General features: G+C 34.2%; 1 protein-coding gene across 3 annotated transcripts in view; it reads left to right on the top strand.

The window, feature by feature from the left end:
* Nucleotides 1-23,490, top strand: part of PHC3 (polyhomeotic homolog 3 (Drosophila)) — a 97,786-nt gene that overhangs the window by 38,482 nt on the left and 35,814 nt on the right. For 2 of the 3 annotated variants that reach the window (XM_006861823.1, XM_006861822.1), the window contains exons 5-10: nt 3,569-3,727; nt 6,035-6,133; nt 11,296-11,542; nt 15,389-16,260; nt 20,853-21,006; nt 22,285-22,535. In XM_006861823.1, the coding sequence (XP_006861885.1) occupies nt 3,569-3,727; nt 6,035-6,133; nt 11,296-11,542; nt 15,389-16,260; nt 20,853-21,006; nt 22,285-22,535 (1,782 nt within the window). The remainder of the gene's footprint in view (nt 1-3,568; nt 3,728-6,034; nt 6,134-11,295; nt 11,543-15,388; nt 16,261-20,852; nt 21,007-22,284; nt 22,536-23,490) is intronic. The other variant, XM_006861824.1, reaches the window with a different exon arrangement.

Here is a 23,490-nt window from a genome sequence, read left to right as displayed (position 1 = left end):
GGGAGCAGAAAGCCTCATCTTTCTCCTGTGGAACAGCTGGTAGTTTCGAACTGCTGACCTTGAGGTTTGCAGCCTGATTTATAACCACTACTCTAACAGAGCTCCTTATGTAGAAGATAGAGCTAGGCAAAAAGAAATGTGAATAGTCAGTTCTGCTTTTGGATATAGGGATGTTTGAAAATGCTTATTAAACTGACTTTTGAAGAGGAGTTGTTCATAATATAGGTGAGAATGGGTTGGGCTACAGTTAGGAGCATTGTTACCCTGCCTGAGATATCATGATATTGTAAATAAATTCATACAATTAATATGAAGTATGTATTTGGAGGAGCAGGAGGAAGAAGTGATGGTAGAGAGGTAATCAGGAATGTTGAACTTTGTTTTTTATGGGAGGTGTGGAAGATTTTTGAAAGAGCAGTTAATTAAACTTGGGAAGAGAACAGGATTCCAGGCAGGGAGATCAACTTAAAGCAATGTGGTAATAATGTAGCTGGCAATTCCATGGTGACATGGGCCCAAACTCATCCTAAATGACTAGAAATCAAAATGGAAATGATGAAAATAAAGGATGTAGACACACACAATACAGCGTATGTTTGAGTGTTGGCAAAGGAGAATGGAGCATCAAAGATGACACCCTGATAATCTGTCTTGGGGGATTTTAGAAGAGGCCTGTACTATTTATAAGACAGGATATAGAATGAGGAGCTAGTTTAGGAGGCATAGTAATGAGTTTGGAGTCCTGGTGTGGCATTGCATGATAAGCACTGGACTGTAGGGTTGGTTTGAATTGCAAGGTCAGTGGTTCAAACTCACCAGCCGCTCCTCAGAAACCCTATACAGGGTCGCTATGACTCAGAAACTGACTTGATGGCATTTAACAACAATAATGAGTTTGATGTTTAAACACAGTGAGTTAGATTTGGTAACAGATCTTCAGTAGATGTGTTCTGTGGATCAAGATGTGTAGTTGGATCAAGAACTCAGAATAAGAGTTTCTAGTCAAAGATTTAGAGTCATCTAAATTGATTGAATTGTCATCTAAATCTAAAAGGATTGAATTGTTTGAAACCACAGGAGTAGATTTGATAATCTAGGAATTCAAGAAGAAAAAGTATTAGGACATTTTGGAGGTAGGCTAGACTGGGAAGGAGTTGGTAAAGAAGACTGGGAAGGAATGGTATAAAAAGAATCCACTGCATTTGTCAGTCAGTCATTGGTGACCGTTGATGATCATGATAAAGAGGTTTCAGTGGTGTAATAAGAGGAAAAGGCACCTTGCAAAATAATTATGTATTATATTAACTATGTTTTATGTACTTATTTATTTTTTTATATTTGAATTTAAAAAAATGTTTTATTATGAATTATGTGATAGTTTACCTGGGAGAACATTAGCTTTACATTCATCCTATCGTATTTCGTTTCATTGCCATAGTTACAATCACCTTCATGCATCATCAACCAAGCAAAGGGTATACCCCGCAAGCATGCCCCTTGGTCGTCAGCACAGAGCCCCTCTCCTTCTCTGAGTCTAGAGTCCCCAGCCGCTCCATCTCTCCACGTCATCGTCTCTGCCTCCGTGTCTGGCATCACTGTTTCTCTGGGTAGGGTCCCACACTACGCTCTTCTCCCTTGATGGTCTCAGGGACCTCCGCTCCCATACTGCAAAGTCAGCCACTCCCCTCCTTTTGCAACAAAATGTCTACCTTTATACTTTCAAACCTCACAGTCCTGATAGCAATTATTCACTATTGTACCACAAGAGTCCTACCCCCATCTCCTTTCATCAGCCTCGCCCAGACAGATTGGATACCACTCAGTGGAGATTCTACCTTTCTCCGCACCCTCTGGATCTAGGCTCCCTCTTGAAAGCTTGTAAGCCCATCACTTCTTGCCTTTGTAAACCCCCATTTTGGTAGCTATTGTCCACGTTGTCCATCCCTATCTACCTGGTGTATTGAGGAGGTGGGAATGATCCTTGCTGTAAAGATTTCTTCCCTTTTTTGAGCTACTGCATCCATAGGTGTAGGTCAAGTACATCAAATTGTATCAAATTACTCTTTTTTTCCTCTTTTTTCTAGTTGTGTACTTACTGATTATCATTAAAGTTATGAAATATGAATTGGAAAGATACAGATAAATTCAGATAATTATGTAACTAATTCTGTATCCTTTTTTTTCCTTAAGTTTTTAATTGTAAATAATCATAGAATCATAGGAAGTACAAAATAATAGCAAGATCTTGTGTAGCCATCACTCAGCTTCCTCCAGTCACTATTCTAACAATGCCTTTCTCTAATTCTAATGTTAGTGTTTTGGGACCATGGGACTATGCAGGGAGTGAAAATTTGGTATCTGGACTCAAATGGCTCAAGCCTTAGGTTTTGATTTCTCATTGGAGCCTCTTCCTCCTCCGCTTCTCAGGAAGGGGTGGACTGTAAGTTTCATTATTGCTTCTCTGGGTTTAAGAGTGGAGCTTCCTGGACACCTTCAGACCTCCCACTCCCACCCCTGTCCTGTGTTGAGCAACCCTACTGAGTGTCTTGGTTCTAAATGGGGTTTCACTTTTAGACCCAAAGTCAGATCTTCTTCCTCTTTGGCACCTAGGAATTTCCCTTTCCCTTTTTGAGTTCACCTGTCTACCCTAATTTTTGATACTGATGTAGCATTATATTGGTGTGTTTGTATACATGGAAATAATAGTCTAGTCTTCCTTGTTGTCTGAATCAGAAGTCTGATCAACTATTTCTTATTTTATATTTGTTTCCTACAGAAAGGATTTGAGATCAGATTATATTATTCTCTTTAAACATATTATTTAAAACATGCCTACTGTATGTAATTGAAAAGGTGAAACAAAGTATATGTGCCTCCCTTTGCCCTTTGCCCTTTCCCCACCCATCCCAGTTTCTCTTCCCAGATGCAGCCAGCTACTGTTTTCTTATGTATCCGTATAAAGACTATGCTTGTATAGAGATAGACTGTGTTTTTTCTCTTAAGAGCAGTTTTAAACTTCAAAGTAATTTTTATAATTTAATTTTGTAACCAATATTCAAGATATTTTATCTGTTTGACAGGTAGCAATTGTGGTGTTTTCTACTTTGAGAGCTTTTGAGTTAGAACTTTAATTATATGTTACATGTATGTTTTTATAGGTCTATGTTTTAATTTTTATTAACTGCAGAAACTCCACAAAATGTGACAGTATATAACCAAATAGTGTAAACTGTTTACTAGAATGTTTTAAGTTATGTGGAATATTAAAGTAATGAAGCATTAGCTCTGAGTTTTAGAAGATAGTGAAAATGACATTTTAAGAAAGATACTGAGAATTTTATTTAAACACATTGTGGCCATCCTTTAAAATTGTCTTGATTACATGCTCTTGATTTCGTATGTGCAAATAATGATTGAAGAAGTAAGAGGTCTGTCAGAGATAAAGGTCTTTTTTTTTTTTGGTTCCTTAGCCACAGTTTATATTCTTTGATTGACGGAAGCTTGGTGAAGTTCAGTGACATGGAAGCAAGAATTGGAAGCCTATGACCTGATATTTTTTCTTCCTTAGATCAACCTGTCCACTTCTCCTACACCTGCACAGTTAATAAGCCGTTCCCAGGCTTCCAGTTCTACCAGCGGCAGTATTACCCAACAGACTATGTTACTAGGGAGTACCTCCCCTACCCTAACAGCAAGCCAAGCTCAAATGTACCTTCGAGCTCAAATGGTAAGATATGAGCTACCAAATTTTTTCAGTGTTTAAGGACTTGAGAGAGATCAAAAATGTTTCTTGATTTGATGCAGTAAGAGGCATTTTACATATTTAACTAATGCTTAACATTTTTTTTCTGTGTGCTCAGCTCATTTATGCCATGAAAATTCTACTCTTAATTATTAGGCTTTCTGGGTGTAGCAAATAGTAATTTGAATGTTGGGACTCTATCAGAGATTCTTTGGAGTGATTTTTTAAATATAAAATTTCCTCAGTTTTAAAACTTTTTCCCTATATTTTAGCATCCCAGAAATTAGGACTTTTTAAATAATTGATGGCATCTTAACAGTTATAATTAGTACTTATGTTGTTGTTATGTGCCATGGAATCAGTTCTGACTCATAGCGACCCCTGTAAAGGGTTTCTGAGGCTGTAAATCTTTACGGGAGCAGAAAGCCTCATCTTTCTCCTGCGGAACAGCTTGTAGTTTCGAACTGCTGACTGTGAGATTAGCAGCCTGATTTGTAACCACTACGTTACCAGAGCTCCTTTAATTAATACTTATAGTGATACATAAAATCATTGTACATCTTTTATATCTTAGATTTGATTAAATATATTGGAAATATTATGTTTGGCTGTTAATTATGCGTTAGAATTTATATCCTGAGATATTCTGATATCTTGAAAATTCTCCAGGTGATTATTAGCTTTGTTTATTTAACCCCATTTCAAATCTGCAAGCATATTTGTGTTTTCACTTTGGTCATTGATAAGGAAGGTTTGATTATATTTGTATACCTATTGATTTTCTAATTTAACTTCTTAGTTTCTTTAAGGAATGAGGAAATTGGTTGACATTTACTTTATTTTGTGTGTGCTAACCTAGGCAAAACTTTGTTATATATTTATTTATTTTCTTTTTTGACCAATATACTGGATATCTATTTTCAATTCTCTGTCTAAAAATGCAAAGAAAGTTTTCAGTCATATTTCTAACAAGAACAGTAACATGGTCCATCCACCTTTTTACTTACAGACTATTGAATGACTATTATCACGTTTCTAATTGTTGTTTTGTTTTTTTGGTCCCATGATGTGTTTTTTTTTAAGTTAGGTTGCACAATTTGAAATGATTGCTAAACAATCCAAAACTCCAAAAGAAGCAGGTTCCTATGGTTCAGGATACATAGAATAAGTATCTTTTCCTGTCAACTTTTAGGTACTGAAGATTATCTTTTGATGAAAATTATACTTTGTTGCTGAATTTACTTAAATTTAGTAACTAAAAACTGAAATTTAAGAAGATCCCTTAATTGTTGTTGTTGTTGTTAAATGCTGTTGAGTCAGTTCTGACTCATAGCAACCCTGTATAGAGTTTCCAAGGAGTGGCTAGTGGGTTTGAACTGCCATCATTGCAGTTATCATTCCAGTGCTTATCCTATAGTGCCACACCAGGTCTCAATTAACGATTTTAATTTAAATAGCATTGTGAAGTTTTTGCGAAACTGAGTAAATCTTGATGCAATTTTGAGATAGAGTACAGATTCTTTGAAAAAACTGTCACAATTTTCTAAGTTAAATAGGATATTCTTCCTGTGGATTTGCATTGCCTTAAAAATTAATGATACTGTTTCAATATTGACAAAATTTGAAGAGCTAGTGATGAATAAGTTGTTCCCCCTCCTTTTTTTTTTTTTTTTGATGTGAAGTTTTTCATAGGCTGTTTTGTTGTTGAATATTGACATGTGTGGCATTTCCATTTAAAATGAATACTTCTTTATGAGTAGTTTTAAAATCAAGAGTAAACCTAGGTTTGTCTTTTATCTTCTGTGGAGCTGAGTAAAATATTGTCATGTAGTATGTGGTGTAGTTATCCTTTGTGGTAAAAAAGGGTTGAAAAGACTTTCTGGTGTTTCTTTTCATGTTTCTTACTGAAATTAATTTGTGTCCAAGAATTGTGACCGTAGTTGTCTATTTTAAGTTTCCATTGAAGGAACTTTGCCAGAGTAGTAAGCTGGGAAAAGCTTAAGTATAATAGCTTATTTGTGGCAAAATTTCATCAGAGGACTTTATTACCAAAGCATATTTTCTCTTGTGAGTGCTGATTTATTTCTCTTTTCAAAAATGCGTATGATTTTTCTTAGTTATCTATTATCAGAAACTTCTCTTTGTCCTGTATAAAAAAACTTTTGCTTAGGAGACTATCCTAAATTGCACTGTCTCTCTGTCACAAATTTCAGTCTTTCTTGCCTGCTATACATCGTGTGTGGGACATGTTCTTTTGTCTTAGGGTATTTTTTTGGTTTTCTGTCTGTACAGCTGATTTTCACACCCGCTACCACTGTGGCTGCTGTACAGTCTGACATTCCTGTTGTCTCGTCGTCATCGTCATCTTCCTGTCAGTCTGCAGCTACTCAGGTGAGCTTGTCTAGCTTCATAATGTGGTACTAGAGGCCCGGATCTTCACATTAAAGATAATCGTGTACTTGGTTTCACTGCTCTTGGTCTTGCATTTCAGACTGAAATGTTATCAAACAGAGTGAGAATTTCAAGAAAGTACTTTTTGTTTTATAGAAGTGGTAACACCATTAGGCACAGATGTCTAGTGTTATTTGACATTATTAAAGATTAATGAGAATTTTTGCTATCAATGTCTAGTTTTATCGTAAATAATTATTTCTCTTATGTGAGATTTCTTTGTAAGCAGTTATAAAATAACTGTCAAGGTGGATTTAAGTTTGAAAAATGATTTAAATTGTGTAAATAAAAAAATTGAGTGGAATATTACTCTGTTTGGTCTATAAAAAAGTGAACCTTAACTGCCTCCTAATGCCAATAACAGAAATAAATTAAAAAGAGGCCTAGGGTAAAACCCAAACTATAAAACTTCTAAAAGGAAACATTAGAATATCCTTGCGATGTTAGGGGAGATAAAGATTTCTTAATTTTAGAGTAAATTGAAGGGTGAGAGAATACCAGAATATGGTAGGCACCCATTATTATTGTTATTCTTGCAAAGGGGTAAGAGGGAGGTCTTGTCACATAGTATTTAAGAACATAGCATTGTGGTAAAGCAGAACTGAAGTAGAATTCTGATTTCAGCAACAGTAATTGCTAGCTGATTGATTTGAACAAGGCCTTAGTGTAGCAGAGTGTTTAAGAATATGGACTCTAAATCCAAACTCTGGGTTTAAATACTTGCTCTGTTACTCATACTTTCCATGTATCTTTAACTTCTTGTCTGAGTTAAGGATGTTAAGTAGCGTATGGACATGCCTCTTTATAAGTGTACCAATATTTATAAAATAGGAGTAAATAATGATTCATAGGGTTAAATACAAGGGGGCTTCAAAAGTTCATAGAAAAAGTCAATTATCTTTTCATTCAATTTTTCCATGAACTTTTGGAACATCCCTTGTGTATTAATAACTATAAACAGAACAGTGTCAGATACATTGCACCCTTTAAGTGTTAACCTGTTATTATTATTACCCCTGTCAAGCCTCAACTTCTTTGTGAATTGGAAGTAATAGCTTGAGAATTGTTATCAAAACATGCTTATTAGTACAGTGCCTGTCACATCATATCGCATGTTATTAATTACTTACTATTTTTGTTATATGTTGAGTGAAGGTCAATCAGAAATTCAGTTCTTAGTTTTCAAGTAGTTAGTGAAGAGAGGGACACAGCCACTTAAAGGATACACAGTTTCCGAGATAAAACATACTAGTTGCTTAGGAAAGAACAACTCTGTGCAACACACTCTCTAGAGCACAATTTGTCTTCTAGATTTTCATGGAGAAACCATCTTACAGCATCTTTGCTGTTGATATTATTGCTTTATAAAAATCTCTGCCGAGTCTAGGTATGTGGATCTGTGATGAACTGACTTAATTCAAGGAATGAAGTGAATAGATTGACCTTTAGGAATCTCTGAAGATTGTTTTTCTTTAAGGTGCTTTTGAAATGACAGGGAATGAGTGGTAGAGGATAGTGATACCTTGCATTTTCTAGGGGAAACTTCCCTCAAGTTCAGGACTGTTGGTCTTGAAACATTTTTGCTCCACTTTGTTGATTTTAAAATTACATTTGCAGTTTAAAAAAAAATTAATTTGTTTGTGATAAGAAATATAACATTTGAAATTTAATTTTGATAATCATTAAATTATTGATATTATCATATTATGTTGTTGTGTGCCATCGAGTTGGTTCCTATTCATAGCTACCAACTCATGTATAGGGTTTCTGAGAGTGGCTGGTGGGTTTGAACTGCTGACCTTACAATTACCAATTCAGGGCTTATCCTATAGCACCACACCAGGATTTTTTCATATTATAGCAGTTAGTTTTTCCTCACTAGTCAACATTTTTTAATCATATACTGACAAAAAAAATGAGAAATTTGGAATATCTGATTTTCAGAAAGACATCATAGGACAAAATAGTATGTTTGTAGCAGAGTAAGAAGTCCTACCAACACTATCTGATAGCAAATGCTGTGAGAATAGAGGGAAAAACATTTCTTTAGAGTTAAAAGCTAGAAACTCAGGTTTACTATCATAAATGTCATGTTAACTTTTAGTTTTCTCATTTACATACTACTTGTTAGTTTGAAGTTAAATAGTTGATGTAAGAGTGTATTAGTGAGGAAACCACTATAAAAATATAAGGTGAAATTAGCAAAAATGTCTCATGCTAAATATAGATTTTATTCAAAAGTTACCAAGTTTTCATAATTCCATCATAGGGGAGAGTCTGATGTACCAGTAGATGAAAGCTGGCATAAGATCTTCTTTATCTCAGAAAGGATGGGTTCTCTCTCCTCAAAAGTAAAATTCTGTCAAGGACATTTGAATATGTGGTCTTTTTAGTAATGTATCAGTGTAATAGACATGTTTGAAATTTATTGTAAATCTTTAAGCCAAAATAACTAGATAGTATAGCCATATTAAAAATTTTACATATAACTAGCTATCATATGTGTTTGACTATACAACATACGAGGGGACTTCAAAAAGTTTGTGAAAAAATTCCATTATCTTTTTAATTCCAGTTTTCCATGAAGTTTTTGAAAACCCCCTCATATAAGATCAGGAGTCCTGATGTGGTCCTGTAGGATAAACATGAGACTGCTAACCACAAAGTTGGTGGCTCAGACCCACCTGCTGCTTCATGGAACTCCTTTACAGGGTCAGTAGAGTTGGAATCGTCTCAGTGGCACTCAATGGCACTTAATAACAACATATAAGATTATACATATAACATAATGTAAATGTGCATACATACATTTTCTTTTCAGAATTGCAGAAAGTGAAAGAAAAATTACTACATTAAATCCTCATTAGGGATGAATATGCTTTTCATTTGAAGACCAGTGTCCAGGTTTTCAAGTTTTTCAGATAATGTTCAGTCTCTGGTTATCATTACTATGTGGTCCATTTTATAGATCATTCATGTCAAATGTTAAATTTTATGCTGTCTTTCTTTTGACTTCTCAGAGATTTTAATATACTTCTTTTACCAGGTAGTTGTTGAGATTTGTTTGGGGTAAATTGGGGTAAATGTCAAGCGGCGGGGGTACTTATACTTAAGATTAACTTAAGAAAATCATAAATGGAATTAAATATCTACAAAAAAATGTTCATGTAATATAATCCAGAATTTGATAACAGAAGAATTCCACAGACTTGTGGAGCTTCTGTTATATCTGTAGCAAGCATTATGAGGATTGCAAAAATGAGATGAAGGCCTGCCAGTTGGAGACTCATAACAGACACAGATATTAGTTAGTAATTCTAAAACCATGCTGTAGACCAATGGGATCTGAATTTGGGGAAAGTCATATGGAGGTAGGAAGAATCTCTCTAACCAGGGACTCTGGGAAGGTTTCTAAGGGGATGAATGGGATTTTGACTAAGAATGGGCTGGGATTCAGGAGGTAACTTTGAGCATGAATGACATTTTAGATAAGACGAACTTGAGCAAAGGTACCAGTGGAACAATATAGCTTGGCTAGAACAAATTTGTGAACAGTATAATTTGGCTAGAATATGAGAATTGTGGACTCGAGTAGTAAAATGGGGCTTGAAGTGGTTTGGACCTAGATTATGAAGGACTTTGAGTGGCAGTCTGACAAATCCAGATTTCATTATGTTTTACTTTTATATTAATTTGCATAAAAATGGTTTGAGTGGTTATTTGTTCATTTATGTTTACTTTGCTAAGAAGTATTTGAGAAAAATCATAGATACTTCTTGTGGTGTCACTTATTTCAGTAGTTTAGAATGGTATTGATTTGTGACTGACTTGAAATGGGAGATTTATCTAGTAGTAGTAGCTATTGATTGAGGACTGCATCTGGCACTTGGAAACAGAAGGTGTAGTTTTGGAGCCCCAGTAAAAAGGTAGTTGTAGAGACAGGACACATGATGAAGCTGAAGAACATGGACAAAGCAGCAGTGTTGTATCGTTTGTTTTGTTACCTTCAAATGTATTCTACCTCAGTTCCCTGCCCAGGGTCAGTGCTAACAAATATGTACTTGATGTGTTTATTCCAAAAAACCCAAATCCATTGCCATCCACATTCATTATGACTCATAATGACCACATAGGACAGGGTAGAATTGCCCCATAGGTCTTCCAAGGTCTCTAGTCTTTATGGAAGCAGATTGCCTATGTCTTTCTCACTTGGAGTGGTTGGTGGGTTCAAATGGCAGCAGGGAACTTTAACCACAGCACTACCTATGCTCCTTTGCATTCATATAAGACAAAAAGTTACTGGAGAAGTGTGTGCTACTTAGAAATGCTGTAAATCTCAGGTAACAGTAATCAGGATGCTCCTTGCCACCATCCAGTGTGCCAGTGTGTTTAATATTGTTGTTGTTGTGAAGTGCTGTCGAGTCGGTTCCGACCCGTAGTGACCCTGTATAGGGTTTCCAAGGAGCATCTGGTAAGCGTGAACTGCTGACCTGGCAGTTCAAATGACTTTCAGTCTGGTGCATTAACCCACAGTGCCACACCAGGACTTCAGCCCCAGGTATAGACAGAGAAACCATCACACAAAGTCATTGCATGGCCTTGCACAGTCTTTGTAGTTCATGCAGTCGAAAGGCAAGCAAGTCTTCAGTAACAAAATTTACCTTAAAAAAAAAAAAAAAAAAAAAGTTTGCCAGAAATGCTGCTCATAAGTTATAATCACAGTGGGATAGGTGATTTGATGAATTATTTTTTCTTTATTTAAAAAAAAGATTAGTGTTCTTTTATAATTCTACAATTAGAGCTGATAATATGAACATGTAGTATGTTGCAGAATAATTTCCTCATACTTGTAGTTCATTTACAATACACATTCGATTTTCGTGTAGCTCCTCGTGATTCTTTAAGTCTTTGTAAAAAAATTTCTACTCAATATTGAAGATGTGGCTACTAAAAAGAACTCCTTTTTCCTTCAGAGTTAATCAGTTGGAGCTTTATGTATGAAAAAAGAATGCAAATGTGTTGCCATATTTTTAATGGTAGTGATTATCTCATTGTTTAAACCTACCTGTTTTCGTCTTAATTTTCTGTTATGTGGTTCTTAGGTTCAGAATTTGACATTACGAAGCCAGAAGTTGGGTGTATTATCTAGCTCACAGAATGGTCCACCAAAAAGCATTGGTCAGACTCAGTCATTGACAATTTGTCATAATAAAACAACCGTGACCAGTTCTAAAATCAGCCAACGAGATCCTTCTCCAGAAAGTAATAAGAAAGGAGAAAGTTCAAGTCTGGAGTCACGAAGCACAGCTGTCACCCGAACATCAAGTATTCACCAATTAATAGCACCAGGTGGGATAAAACTTTAATTGAAATTGGCTGCATTATTAATTTTTTTTAGCAGGCAGAGCAAAACACAAGATGTCTGTTACTTGAATGAGAATAGTAAAAATTTAAATGTGAATGTATCAATTAACAAAAGAACATCTCAGTCTCAATATTGTTGCTTGAAAAACTTATAAAATTCCAACAGCTAAAACAAATTATAACAGTAGACACCTTTTGAATTGACATTTGGTTAACATCTTCATTGTATGCTTGGTCTCACATTTCTAAGAGCTATAAATCATTTTAGCTTTAAAAAAAAAAAAAAAAAAATTGCCTGTAGTTTTAGTAGAATGAAATTAAAGCAGGTAAAAGAGCAAGTATATTATTTTTCCATCAATAGGAAGAATTTGTTACTTTTAAAAAATAAGAGGAAAAAAAAAAGGGTTATTCATAATTAATTTCCTTAAAGGACTGTGTTGTTTTTTCCCCTTATCTCTGATATCATCCCGCAGAGGAAGATGTCAAGGAGTCATTCTAAATCTTTTCAGTCTTAAGCTTTGAATCCCCCCTGTTCTCTTTCTCATAGTCTTCATATCCTTGTCTCATGGTTCATGTACTGAGAATGTTGTCATCACCAGATGTAAGCTTCCTTATTGTCTCGTGTATTCATCTTAGAATTTCTGTGTTAAGATTTTTTCGCTTCTAATAAAATATGGAATTATCTGTTTTCTTCTTTCAAGTTAGCACTGTTTGTTTGTATCATTGAGCCCTGACCTTTCCCAGTAGTTACAATAGCATCTTTTCTTTCTCATGTTGGATCCTTTCACTGCTCATGCATACTTTGGTCTCTCCCTTCTTAATGTTGTTGTTGTTAAACCAAACTTACACATTGCTTTAAGCCTTACACTACAGTTATTCAAAGTAATTCATGTTTTTCTTCTGAGGAGGCAACAGCTATATTTTTCACCCTTTTAGTTTTTCTGCACTCATTGTTTGGAAGTTAATCAGAAGCTAAGGTTTTTTGAGAAGTTCTACAATAAGTAATTTGTCCTTTTCTCCCATTAAAGCAATACCTGTTCCTACAGATCATTTTTAAATATAAAAATTTTGCTTGTTTTCTGAGATAGGATAGCCTAATAATTATAATGAACATGATATTGTTTCCTTAAATATTATTTCAAGGGGGCTGAAAGCATTTTATTTTCTTTATTTTGCCTTGAATGTGGAGTTTCCACTTGATAGTTACTAATCCTATTTTAATATTTTAAACAAAGTGAAACTTTAGTCAAAAAATCTGGAAATTATGAACTGTATTAGTGTTGAGCATATATATATATATATATATATATATATATAAAATAGCAGTTTTTAGAGCTTTTATGCTATACTTTTTTTTTTTGCAAACATTAATTTGTTGTGTAGTGAAACACATCCTAGATGCAGGATTGAGTTATTTGCACCCCAGCTCTGCTCCTTAAAAACCAGTTGATTTCAGAGAAGTCACTTCAGTCTTAGTTTTTTCACTTGAAGTATATTTATTAGTGTAGTAGCCTGTATCTCATAGGATTGTAGCTACTGAATGAAGTAATGTGTTGCAAGCAATAATGATTTATAAATATGTCAGAGATGATGCTTATCATAAATTCTTCAAATACAAGTCTACTCTCTGAGTATTTATTAAAATTAGAAAAGTTAACAAACATGATGTGATTTTCTAGAGTACTGTGGCTTTTCTGTATGGAGGTATTTTTCAAATACCCTCATAATTATTCTGGACAATATGTGCAGGTTAGTGAATTCTCATGCAAGAAAAATTTAGGTGAAAAGGGTATAAAGGTAAAAGATTGCCTACTTGCTAGAGCGCAGAGTATTATTATTCTAGTGAATATAATTTTATTCTATTTTAAGAATATGGTAAAATTTCATTGTATGTATACCTTTAAATGAATTAAAGTATGTATGCCTTTGCTGTTTTTCTCACAAAAAATCACTTTCGTTCTGGGAAAGAAGGATGATTATACTGACCTACTTGACAGGCGTTTTATGAGGATAAGTGAGAGGTGGGAAAGCACCTTGAGTTCCATGGAAGAAAAGCAGAGAATTCAAGATTTAATTCATTCACCTTTTTTGGAATTCTCTCTAATAGACAAGTTCATCAACCCATTTATAAAGTGCTGACATAGAATTTGCAGTCTTTGAAGTACTAGTCTAGTTAATATATGAAAATTATTTTTTAGAAATAATTTTAGGCCTAATTTCCATTTTTGACTATTAAGTGTATCTGCCCCATGTTTGAAGTGCCTTTTTCTTGAGATGTTAACCAGATGTTAATTTCTTTAAAGGATACCCCCAATTTTAAATAATGCCAACCTAATGCAAAAATGTCATAAAAAAAGTTGGAAGATTTTACTAAGCTATTATCAAAAATGTAGTTGAATATAAATATAGATGCAAAGGGTTATAGCCTTTATTTTAACATTCTGAGATTAAGAAAAAAATTTTGTTCTGTCTTTAGATCTATTTGAAATGTGTGTGATTTTATGTGATATTTAAGTGTGCATACTTTAATATTAAGACATCATTTCAGTTTGTCTTGTAGTGAGCCCAGTTTTCTATTCTAATTTAGATAGTATTTCACCAACATCTCCCTCTGTGTAAACATCTGCACCAGTGTGCAGAAGAGGCACAGTGGTGGGGGAAATACTTATAATTGGATTATGCTAATGCATATCTGTATTAACTAGGTTGTGAGTGGCTTCTCTGTGGAGAAAATGATGCCATCACATAGATACTGGAGTTTTTTTTGTGGGGTGGTGGTGAGGAGTAAACAAGATCCTTTATTTAGAAAGCAAAGTTTGCACTTCTGATTGCCTCATTCTCTCTGCAAGCAAAACCACGTTTAGATTCACCCTTGAAGTTGCAGTTCTCAGTTGAACCTTCGCTATAGGATGTATGTCTGTGTTTTTGTTTTTGCTTAATTCACTGAGTTAAACTTTATAAAACATTTTCTTGTGAAAACAATACAACCTCTTCATCTTGTCTCAAATTTCAGAACTTGAAAAGCTTTGTAATTTCCTTGATTATTGGTTGAAAGCATGTTTACACAGATTTGAAACTGAAATTTTTAGCTTATGAGTTTTACTACAGCAGTTTTATGTTTTTGAAGTTATCCTGTATATATTTCATTTGTTCATTAATATTGTTCCCCTTCCCACCCAAAGAAAAATTTCTAAGTGGCTAAACCTTGTTGTTGTTGTTATGTGCTGTTGAGTCAGTTTCGACCCATAGCGACCCTATATAGGGTTTCTAATGAGTAGCTGGTGAGCTTGAACTGCTGATATTGCAGTTCAATCTGACTTTGCAGTCCAGCACATTAATCCACAGTGTCGCACAAGGACTCCTGTGCTGTGGATTCGGTTCCAACTCATAGTAACCCTACATAGGGTGTCCGAGGCTGTACTTCCTTAAGGGAGCAGAAAGCTTCATCTTTCTCCCATAGAATGACTGGTAGTTTTGAACTGCTAATCTTGAGGTTAGCAGCCCTACTCCTAACAACTATGCTAAGGTTAATACCTATAGCCTCAAGAATTAAAAACTTTAATAAGAATAAGTAGATTTAGATTTATGAATTATTTCATGAAGCTTTCTTTTGGACTTATCAGAGTACAGCTTAATTTACAAAATCTTTATAGTTTTCCAAAGAAAAGCTGTTTGTTACTTAATTTTAAATCATTCTTGTCTGGAAAACTTGTAATAGGTTTCTGATGATTATGACCTTTAGTTATGAAAACTTTCTTACTTTAAATTTATTTTTTTAAATGTCAGATTTTTTGGGAATAAATACTAATTTTAATTTTTTTCCCCTCACAGCTTCATATTCTCCAATTCAACCTCATTCTCTAATAAAACATCAACAAATTCCTCTTCATTCACCACCTCCCAAGGTTTCTCACCATCAGCTGATATTACAACAACAGCAACAGCAAATTCAGCCAATCACCCTTCAAAATCCAACTCAAGATCCACCCTCTTCCCAACACTGTATACCACTCCAAAACCACAGCCTCCCTCCAGCTCCTAGTAATGCCCAGTCACAACATTGTTCACCAATTCAGACTCATCCTCCTCCTTTAACATTGTCTCCTAGCCAGTCACAGTCAGCACAGCAATCTGTGGTGGTGTCTCCTCCGCCACCTCATTCACCAAGTCAGTCGCCTACTATAATTATTCACCCACAAGCACTTATTCAGCCACACCCTCTCGTATCAACAGCTCTCCAGTCAGGACCAAGCTTGCAGCAATCCTCTGCTAACCAGGCACAGTCTGCAGCACAGCTGAATCTTCCATCCCATCTTCCACTTCCAGCTTCCCCTGTTGTACACATTGGCCCGGTTCAACAGTCCGCCTTGGTGTCCCCAGGCCAGCAGATTGTATCTCCAACATCTCACCAGCAATATTCAACCTTGCAGTCCCCTCCAATTCCAATTGCAACCCCCCCACAGATGTCGACATCTCCACCAGCTCAGATGCCACCACTGCCCTTGCAGTCTATGCAGTCTTTACAAGTGCAGCCTGAAATTCTGTCCCAGGGCCAGGTTTTGGTGCAGAATGCTTTGGTGTCAGAAGAGGAGCTTCCAGCTGCAGAAGCTTTGGTCCAGTTACCATTTCAGACTCTTCCTCCTCCACAGACTGTTGCGGTAAACCTACAAGTACAACCGCCAGCCCCTGTTGATCCACCAGTGGTAAGCCCTTGGAAGCTCTTTGACTTTCTTGCTGAACTGAAAGTAAAAACTGTTGTTTTCTTACACTGTTTTATGTTGCTAGATCTAAATGCCTATGAATTTTAAAAGCTTGAAATCTCCAGATGTCAGTGTCTGACAAACATGCTGTATGGGAAAAAAAAAGAACAAAATGCCTTTGTTTGTTGTAGTATGGTTGCATGCTTGATAATTTGTGGTTTGATGGTTAATAAAGTCCCTTGTTAATTTTATTACTATTTAAACAAATCCATCTGCTATCTTTACAGAGTTGATTTTTTTTCCCCAAGGGAATGCATTTGAACCAGTGTCATCTGCACAAAGTATTTTCTCTTAAGGTGATTATCCTTCATAGATCCCTTCTGTTGGCTTGTATGTTCATGAACTTACAGTGTCTTTAGCTAACCTATTGGTTGTATGCATTCTGAAAATCGGGGCCATAAGGTGGAGGTAGACATGCATGATGTAATTTGTTGGTAAAATTGTGTTTTAGAATGAAAATTTTGTAAAAAACATTCTAGGAAAAAGTTCACCTTTGTAAAAAGCATTAACTGTAGACCATTTATAGTAATTATTAAATTACTTTTTTTTATTTCTAAGAGAAAACATATTTAATATATTTCTCATTTAAGAAGTTCAAAATTTCATTGGCTTAATTTATGTGAAAGATAAAAAAATCTGTTGAGAGGAATAAAAAATTTGATAATTTGAGATTTTAGTGATATTTAGTAGCATAAACTCTTAAGCCATGCATTTTGCCTAGAAAGTAAAATTATCCTGAGAATGTTTTACTTCAAACATTCTCTGTAAAAAAATTTAAATGTATAAAATATTTAAAATCAAAACTAAAATAAGGTCTCTAAATGTTTACATAGAATGATAAAATTTGTAGTGAATTTCTACCCGAAAAAAAGGAATTTTTTCAAAGAGGGGGAGGTATTGTATCAAATCTCACTGAAGAGATGTATCCCTTAAAAATTAAAAAAACCATTAACTCAGAAAGAGAGGAGTTATAAAGTCTGTTCCTTAATGGGACGCATTCTGGTTTTCAGGATGAAATGTATATATTTTTCATTCTTATTCTGACTGACCTTCATAGACATAAAAAGATTGAATTCCATTTCCTCATAGTTTTCTAGTTGTGAGAACTTAACTATAAAATGTCAGTGAAAATCTAGAAATGTTTATAATCTTTTTATCGTGTCTATATTTTCTTTTAAAGGTTTTTGAAAAGTTTACAGTGGGTATTGTAATTTAAGATTGTAGCTTTAAGTGTATACTACTTTCAAAGGAATAAAATACTTAAGTTTTTTCACTTTCTAGTTCAATGATATACTGTAAGTTAAAAATAAAATTTCTCAACATTTTTAATATTTTTCTTAATGCTTTTATTAGGGTTACTATGGGAAAAGATATTTGGAACAGAAGTATCACATATATTATACTTTAAAAACTAATTAAATGGAAGCTAACAGTAATTAAGATCCGCTTTTGTTGCTTCCTACCTTTTCCTGTTTGAGGTTTTTTTTTTAATGTTAATCTTATTTTGGAGATTTGCTTTGGTTTTTTTTAATGAAAATAGTGATGTTCTTTGCTATCACTGTTATGTTCGTTGTACTTGCTGTAGCATTTCTCATGCTGTTTTTTAGCTTTCTGTAAGCACTGCAACTCGTGTCTATTAAATTGCTGTTTTTCTTTTATTTTTTTAAGAGATCTAAATTTTCAAAAGGTAAGGGTAATTTCACTGCCATTTGGGTATGAGAAGTAAGATTTGATGAGGTAGATAGATAATTTAGAACTAATAAACAAATGTTTATTTATTTAGGAATGGGATACAGATGGGACTAATGTACTTTATTGAGGCAAGTTTGGCAGTCTTTGCTGTCGTCAGAGTAGTTCTAGTTATGAGTTAATGAGGAATTGTTTTGTGAGGAAAACCTTTGTTTCTTTATTCAATACTTTAGTTGTTGCACATATTTTATTTTCTATGCTGATGGTGCCAAATGTCTGTAGCAGATTTACTTTTGCCTGCTTCTTTTATTCCTTAACGAATTTTGCTTATTACTTGGTAAATTTGGAAGAAAGTACGCATGAGAGAATTAAGCATGTTTTAGTGTATTTTTCAGTGATTATTTTTAAATATACTATTTATGTTATGACTCTTCGTTCTTTAATACCTTTCATTATTTAAATAGAAAAGCAGAATTCTATGTATGATCAAACTTAGGATTCCTTAAAAGATCTTGTAGCATATGTTTGAATAATAGCATTTAGATTAAAGAGTTTCAATGTTTTAAGGAAAGATGATAATTTTTTAAAGAAAAATAATATCTAATAAAGGAATACTTGTTAAGCACCATCAAGTCAGTTCCAACGTATTAGCGACCCTCTTAGGGTTTTCAAGGCTTTTTAATCTTTTGGGGAGCAGAAAACCTCATCTTTCTCCCATATGAAATAATACATAGATACAATTGATATTCTCCTGACTTTTGATAAAATTAAGGTAATTGTAAATTAATGTATCACTACTACAACAAATTCCCTTCACTAGAAAGTCTTTTTGTTCTTTAACCTCAGGATACTTTTGGGGAGGATGTCTTTCCCCCCTATATTGGATATATAATTTTTTTTCTATTATTATCACGAACAAACATACTACCAGCTTTCATTATTGCTTTGTACCTTAACAACTACCTTCACTTCTAAGGATCCATAGACAGACATAAGACAAGGGATCTATTTTGGTAAAATAGGTGTCCAGGTATAGGATTGTAAGCAAATAACTTTAAAAAAATGTTGTCTATTTATTGGCTGTTTGGGACCACATATTCTAGAAATTATATTTGATCAAATTAGCAATCATTAACAGTATGATTTAAGTTTTTAAATGGTCAAAAAGATTGTTTTATTATTACTGTTGTTGTTAAGTGCCTTTGAGTCGGTTCTTAGTCACAGAAACCCTGTATAGGGTTTCCAAGGAACAGCTTGGGGAGTGGGGGTGGGGCTTTGAACTGCCAACCTTGTGGTTAGCAATCTAGTTTATCTTGTACTAGTAGGATTTTTAACTCCTTTAAGAGATTTCTTTGTGGGTGAAATTTCATAGTCCCTTTTATAGGATGTGGTTTATGCTGGTTTCTGAAATCCTTATCAGTTTTATATTTAATTTCATGTACTTCAAATTAAACCTTTTCAATAACTTGATTAAAATTACATACAACATTGGAAATCTTTTTTTGTGTATGTGAATGTTGTTTAAAGGTTTTTTTGTCTCATATTTACTGGAAATTTTAATCAGTTTAATTGACCTTTCAAAAATGAAAGTGGTGAACTGTTTTGTGACCTTGTTTTTAGTGATGATTAAATACATTTAAAATGATGACATAATACTGTATCAATCTGTAGAAGTACACTTTGAAGTTTAAGCCTTAAATTTAATGTAACAATAGTAACACATTTAGTTATTTATACTTAGGTACCTCTTTCTGAGAGTGCTTGTGAGTCCATCTTCTTATGTATAATCTTTATAATTAGATAATCAGGGAGTTACGTTATAGACTTTAAAATTTTTCATCATGGATATAGAGTAATAGTAAAGAACTAAATATTAATGTGCCAAGTGGTTTAGGATATTTTTTATGTGTGTTTGTATGTATGTGAAGATATTATTTCAGGGATAGATGTTTTCTTTTAACCTGATCCAAAACCAAATCCACAGCCATTGAATTGGTTCTCATAGTGACCCTTGTATAGCATTCCTGAGGCTGCAAATCAGTATGAGAGCAGAAAGCCTCACTATGTTACCGTTGTGCTATTGAGTCGGTTCCGACCCATAGCGACCCTGTATAGGGTTTCCGAGGCAAGGCTGGTGGGTTTGAACTGCCAACCTTGTTCAAGCTGACTTTGCAGTTAACCCATTAACCATTAACAACATTAACCCATAGTATTACACCATAGAAAGCTTCATAGTGGTTTATAAATACTCATTAGAGTCTTGAGTAGGACAACAACAACAAAAAAAGGAAAAGATAAAATACCTTTTTTTTGTAGGTACTCAGATACTACTTTTCATAATTTAAATCTTTATTCACATAATAACAAAGAAGAAAAGCCTGGGAGTACAGTCTTCAAGGCAGTATAGTTCTTGATAGGTAATTTGTTATTTTGGAAATTAATTTACTGTCCTATGAAAAAGATTAGTATCTATTTTGATTTATGACCATTAGAAGTTACTAGAAACAATAGTATAGTTCCTGAAATAGTTACTGGAATATGCAAAATCAAACATTTTTTAAATTCTCAAAATTATAAAAATATATCCTTGACTTGACTATCTTTACAGAAACCTTTTAATTTTTACCCTAGATACTAATCCGTAGCTTGCTTTTTAATAAAATACTGTATTATGAAAAACTTCATTTGATCAATTTCAAAGGTTTCCTTTCAACCTGTAAGAATATTCATTTTGACATTTTTTTAAAAAATTTATTTAAAGCACTTAGAGTTTAATTTTTAAAAATTAACACCTTATTAAATGTAGTTTTGGAAACATTTTAAGGCAATATGATTTGTCTTTGCAGGTTTATCAAGTAGAAGATGTGTGTGAAGAAGAAATGCCAGAAGAGGCAGATGAATGTGTCCGGATGGACAGCAGAACCCCACCACCACCCACTTTGTCTCCTGCAGCCATCACTGTGGGGAGAGAAGATTTAACTTCTGAACATCCTTTGTTAGGTGAGAAAATTCCTAAATTTGGGGGAATTTTCTACTGAATAAATGTTAGTAATTAGAAAAGTTTTTTTTGGATATGTGTGTTCACTAGAGTTTTCCTATTTTTCTAAATTTATTCATTTGTTGTTGTTGAGAATATACACACACAGAAAAACATACCAATTCAACAGTTCCTACATACATGATTTAGTGACAGTGGCTATATTATTTGAGCTGCACAACCATTCTTACCCTCTTTTTCTGTATTATTCCTCCCTTATTAACATCAGCTCACTACCCCATAATGTTCCTATCAAATCTTTTCAATTTTATCCCATATATAGCATAATGTTAAGCAGATCTTTTCTACTAGTTGCTAACTAATAACTTTTTTACTAGTTGCTAAATTATTGTTGGGTTTTAAAATGACTTTAGGGGGGTTAGTTTTGGTTTAAGGTTTAAACATTATCTCAGGGCAGTAGTTTCAAGGGTTCATTCAGGGGTTCATTCTTCATGCCTCCAGAAATTTGAAGTCCATAGAACTTGAAATTCTGTTTTGTATTCCCCACCTTTGATTAGGATTCTTGTATGGAATCTTGAATCATGAATCTTGAACCAAAAAATTTGGTAATGATAACCAGGCACCGTCTAGTTCTTTGGATCTCATGGCAAAGGAGGCAGTTGTTCATGGAAACAGTTAAGCAGCATTGCTGATTCCTCTGTGCCAATCTATCTTGTTGGTGGGGGATGGGGGAGGTGGGCATTGTCATACTCCTCTTTTGTGTTGATCCTCCACTTTACCAAGCCTGGTATCTTTCTCCAGGGACTGATCCCTTCTGATAACATGTCCCTCCTTGCTTGGTGGATTTCATGATCCTTTTTTATAAGTATACTTTCAAAGTATTTTTTTCCCCTATCATTTGGAATGTATAAACAGAAACATAGGAAACCTAGTATCTGGCAGCTTAAAAACACACTCAGAACCAAGCAACTGTTTTAGTAATTATTCTTCAGCTGACATTGTAAATGCTTTACGAGGCAATTCTTTTTAACTAAGGTCTGAATGATAACTTTGAGCATTTATCCCCTTCTTTGGTAAATTGGGGATAATAGTGCTATGTGTACCTCATAAGGTATTATGCAGATTAAATGAGACAATATAAAAATTCGTAGAACAGTATTCTGAGCCACCAAATGTTGCCTGTAATTGCTATTATTGTTTATTTTCTTAATCTCTTTCATATTTGCCTACACAAAATTCTAAAGATTAAAAAAAAAGAGACTTTTTCCCCCCCTCCCCAGAGCAAGTGGAATTACCTGCTGTGGCATCAGTCAGTGCTTCAGTCATTAAATCTCCATCCGATCCTTCACATGCTTCTGTTCCGCCACCTCCACTTTTGCTTCCAGCTGCTACTACGAGGAGTAGCAGTACATCTATGCGCAGCAGCATTCCCAACATAGAAAACAAACCACCACAGGCTATTGTCAAACCACAGATCTTGACCCATGTTATTGAAGGCTTTGTGATTCAGGAGGGATTGGAGCCATTTCCTGTAAGTATCCAGTAAATTTGTGCTTTTAAAGTTTATTACTCATTTTAACTTATATTCTTACATTTTATCTATTCGCTAATAAAAGCGTATATATTTATTTTTAGAAAGCTGTTAAATTTTTATCTAGTATGTATTTATCTTTTTCTTTGTATTCTCTGTATATTTTCAAATATGTTTCTAGAATTTTATATTAGCTATTAGTTGTATAAGTGAACCAAAACATGAAATAATGTACAGGATATAGGGATATCAGTTTTACAATTTCTAGAAAGAAGTAGTTGGACCTTTACCCCAGTTAAATAAATGTACCTCTCCTTTTTTTAAGGTCACTGAAATGGCACATAAAGTACATTATTTATTAAATGGTGTTGATTTTATAATGTGATACATTGAAAGCTTTAACTTAAATGTGAACATTATTAACTTTCCAATGACTTGTGAAGGTAACATGAGGAGGAGCTTCAAAAAGTTTGTGGAAAATTTTTCCATGACCTTTTTGAAGTTGTCTTGCAGTGCACTAAGTTACCCAGTTTCATCATTGTTCTTAAATCTTAGCCTTCAATCAGATTTAAAAAAATACTCTAAAATGTTAAATTTGAAATGAAAGTACTGTATCTGCTACTAAAATCTTACAATGTGAGACTGTTGTTACTAAGTGCTGGTTCCGACTCCTAGCAACCCTGTGTAGGGTTTCCAAGGAGTGGCAGGTGGGTTTGATCCATCAATCTTGTTAGCAATCCATTGCTTACCTAACAGCACCACACCACAGCTCCATTGATTAGCGACAGCTATTTATTATTAACACTATATCACTAGTGACAATTTTAACTTTTTTTGCTTTGCTTATCACAAAAATAACATATATTCTAAATAGAAAATTTGAAAAAATGTATGGGACCAAGTAATCTCCAATAATCTCTTTCTCTCTCTCTCTCTCTCTCTCTCTCTCTCTCTC

This window comes from Chrysochloris asiatica, unplaced genomic scaffold, assembly GCF_000296735.1.
Source record: "Chrysochloris asiatica unplaced genomic scaffold, ChrAsi1.0 scaffold00043, whole genome shotgun sequence".
Lineage (NCBI taxonomy): Eukaryota > Metazoa > Chordata > Mammalia > Afrosoricida > Chrysochloridae > Chrysochloris > Chrysochloris asiatica.
This window is presented reverse-complemented; position numbering and strand designations above follow the sequence as displayed.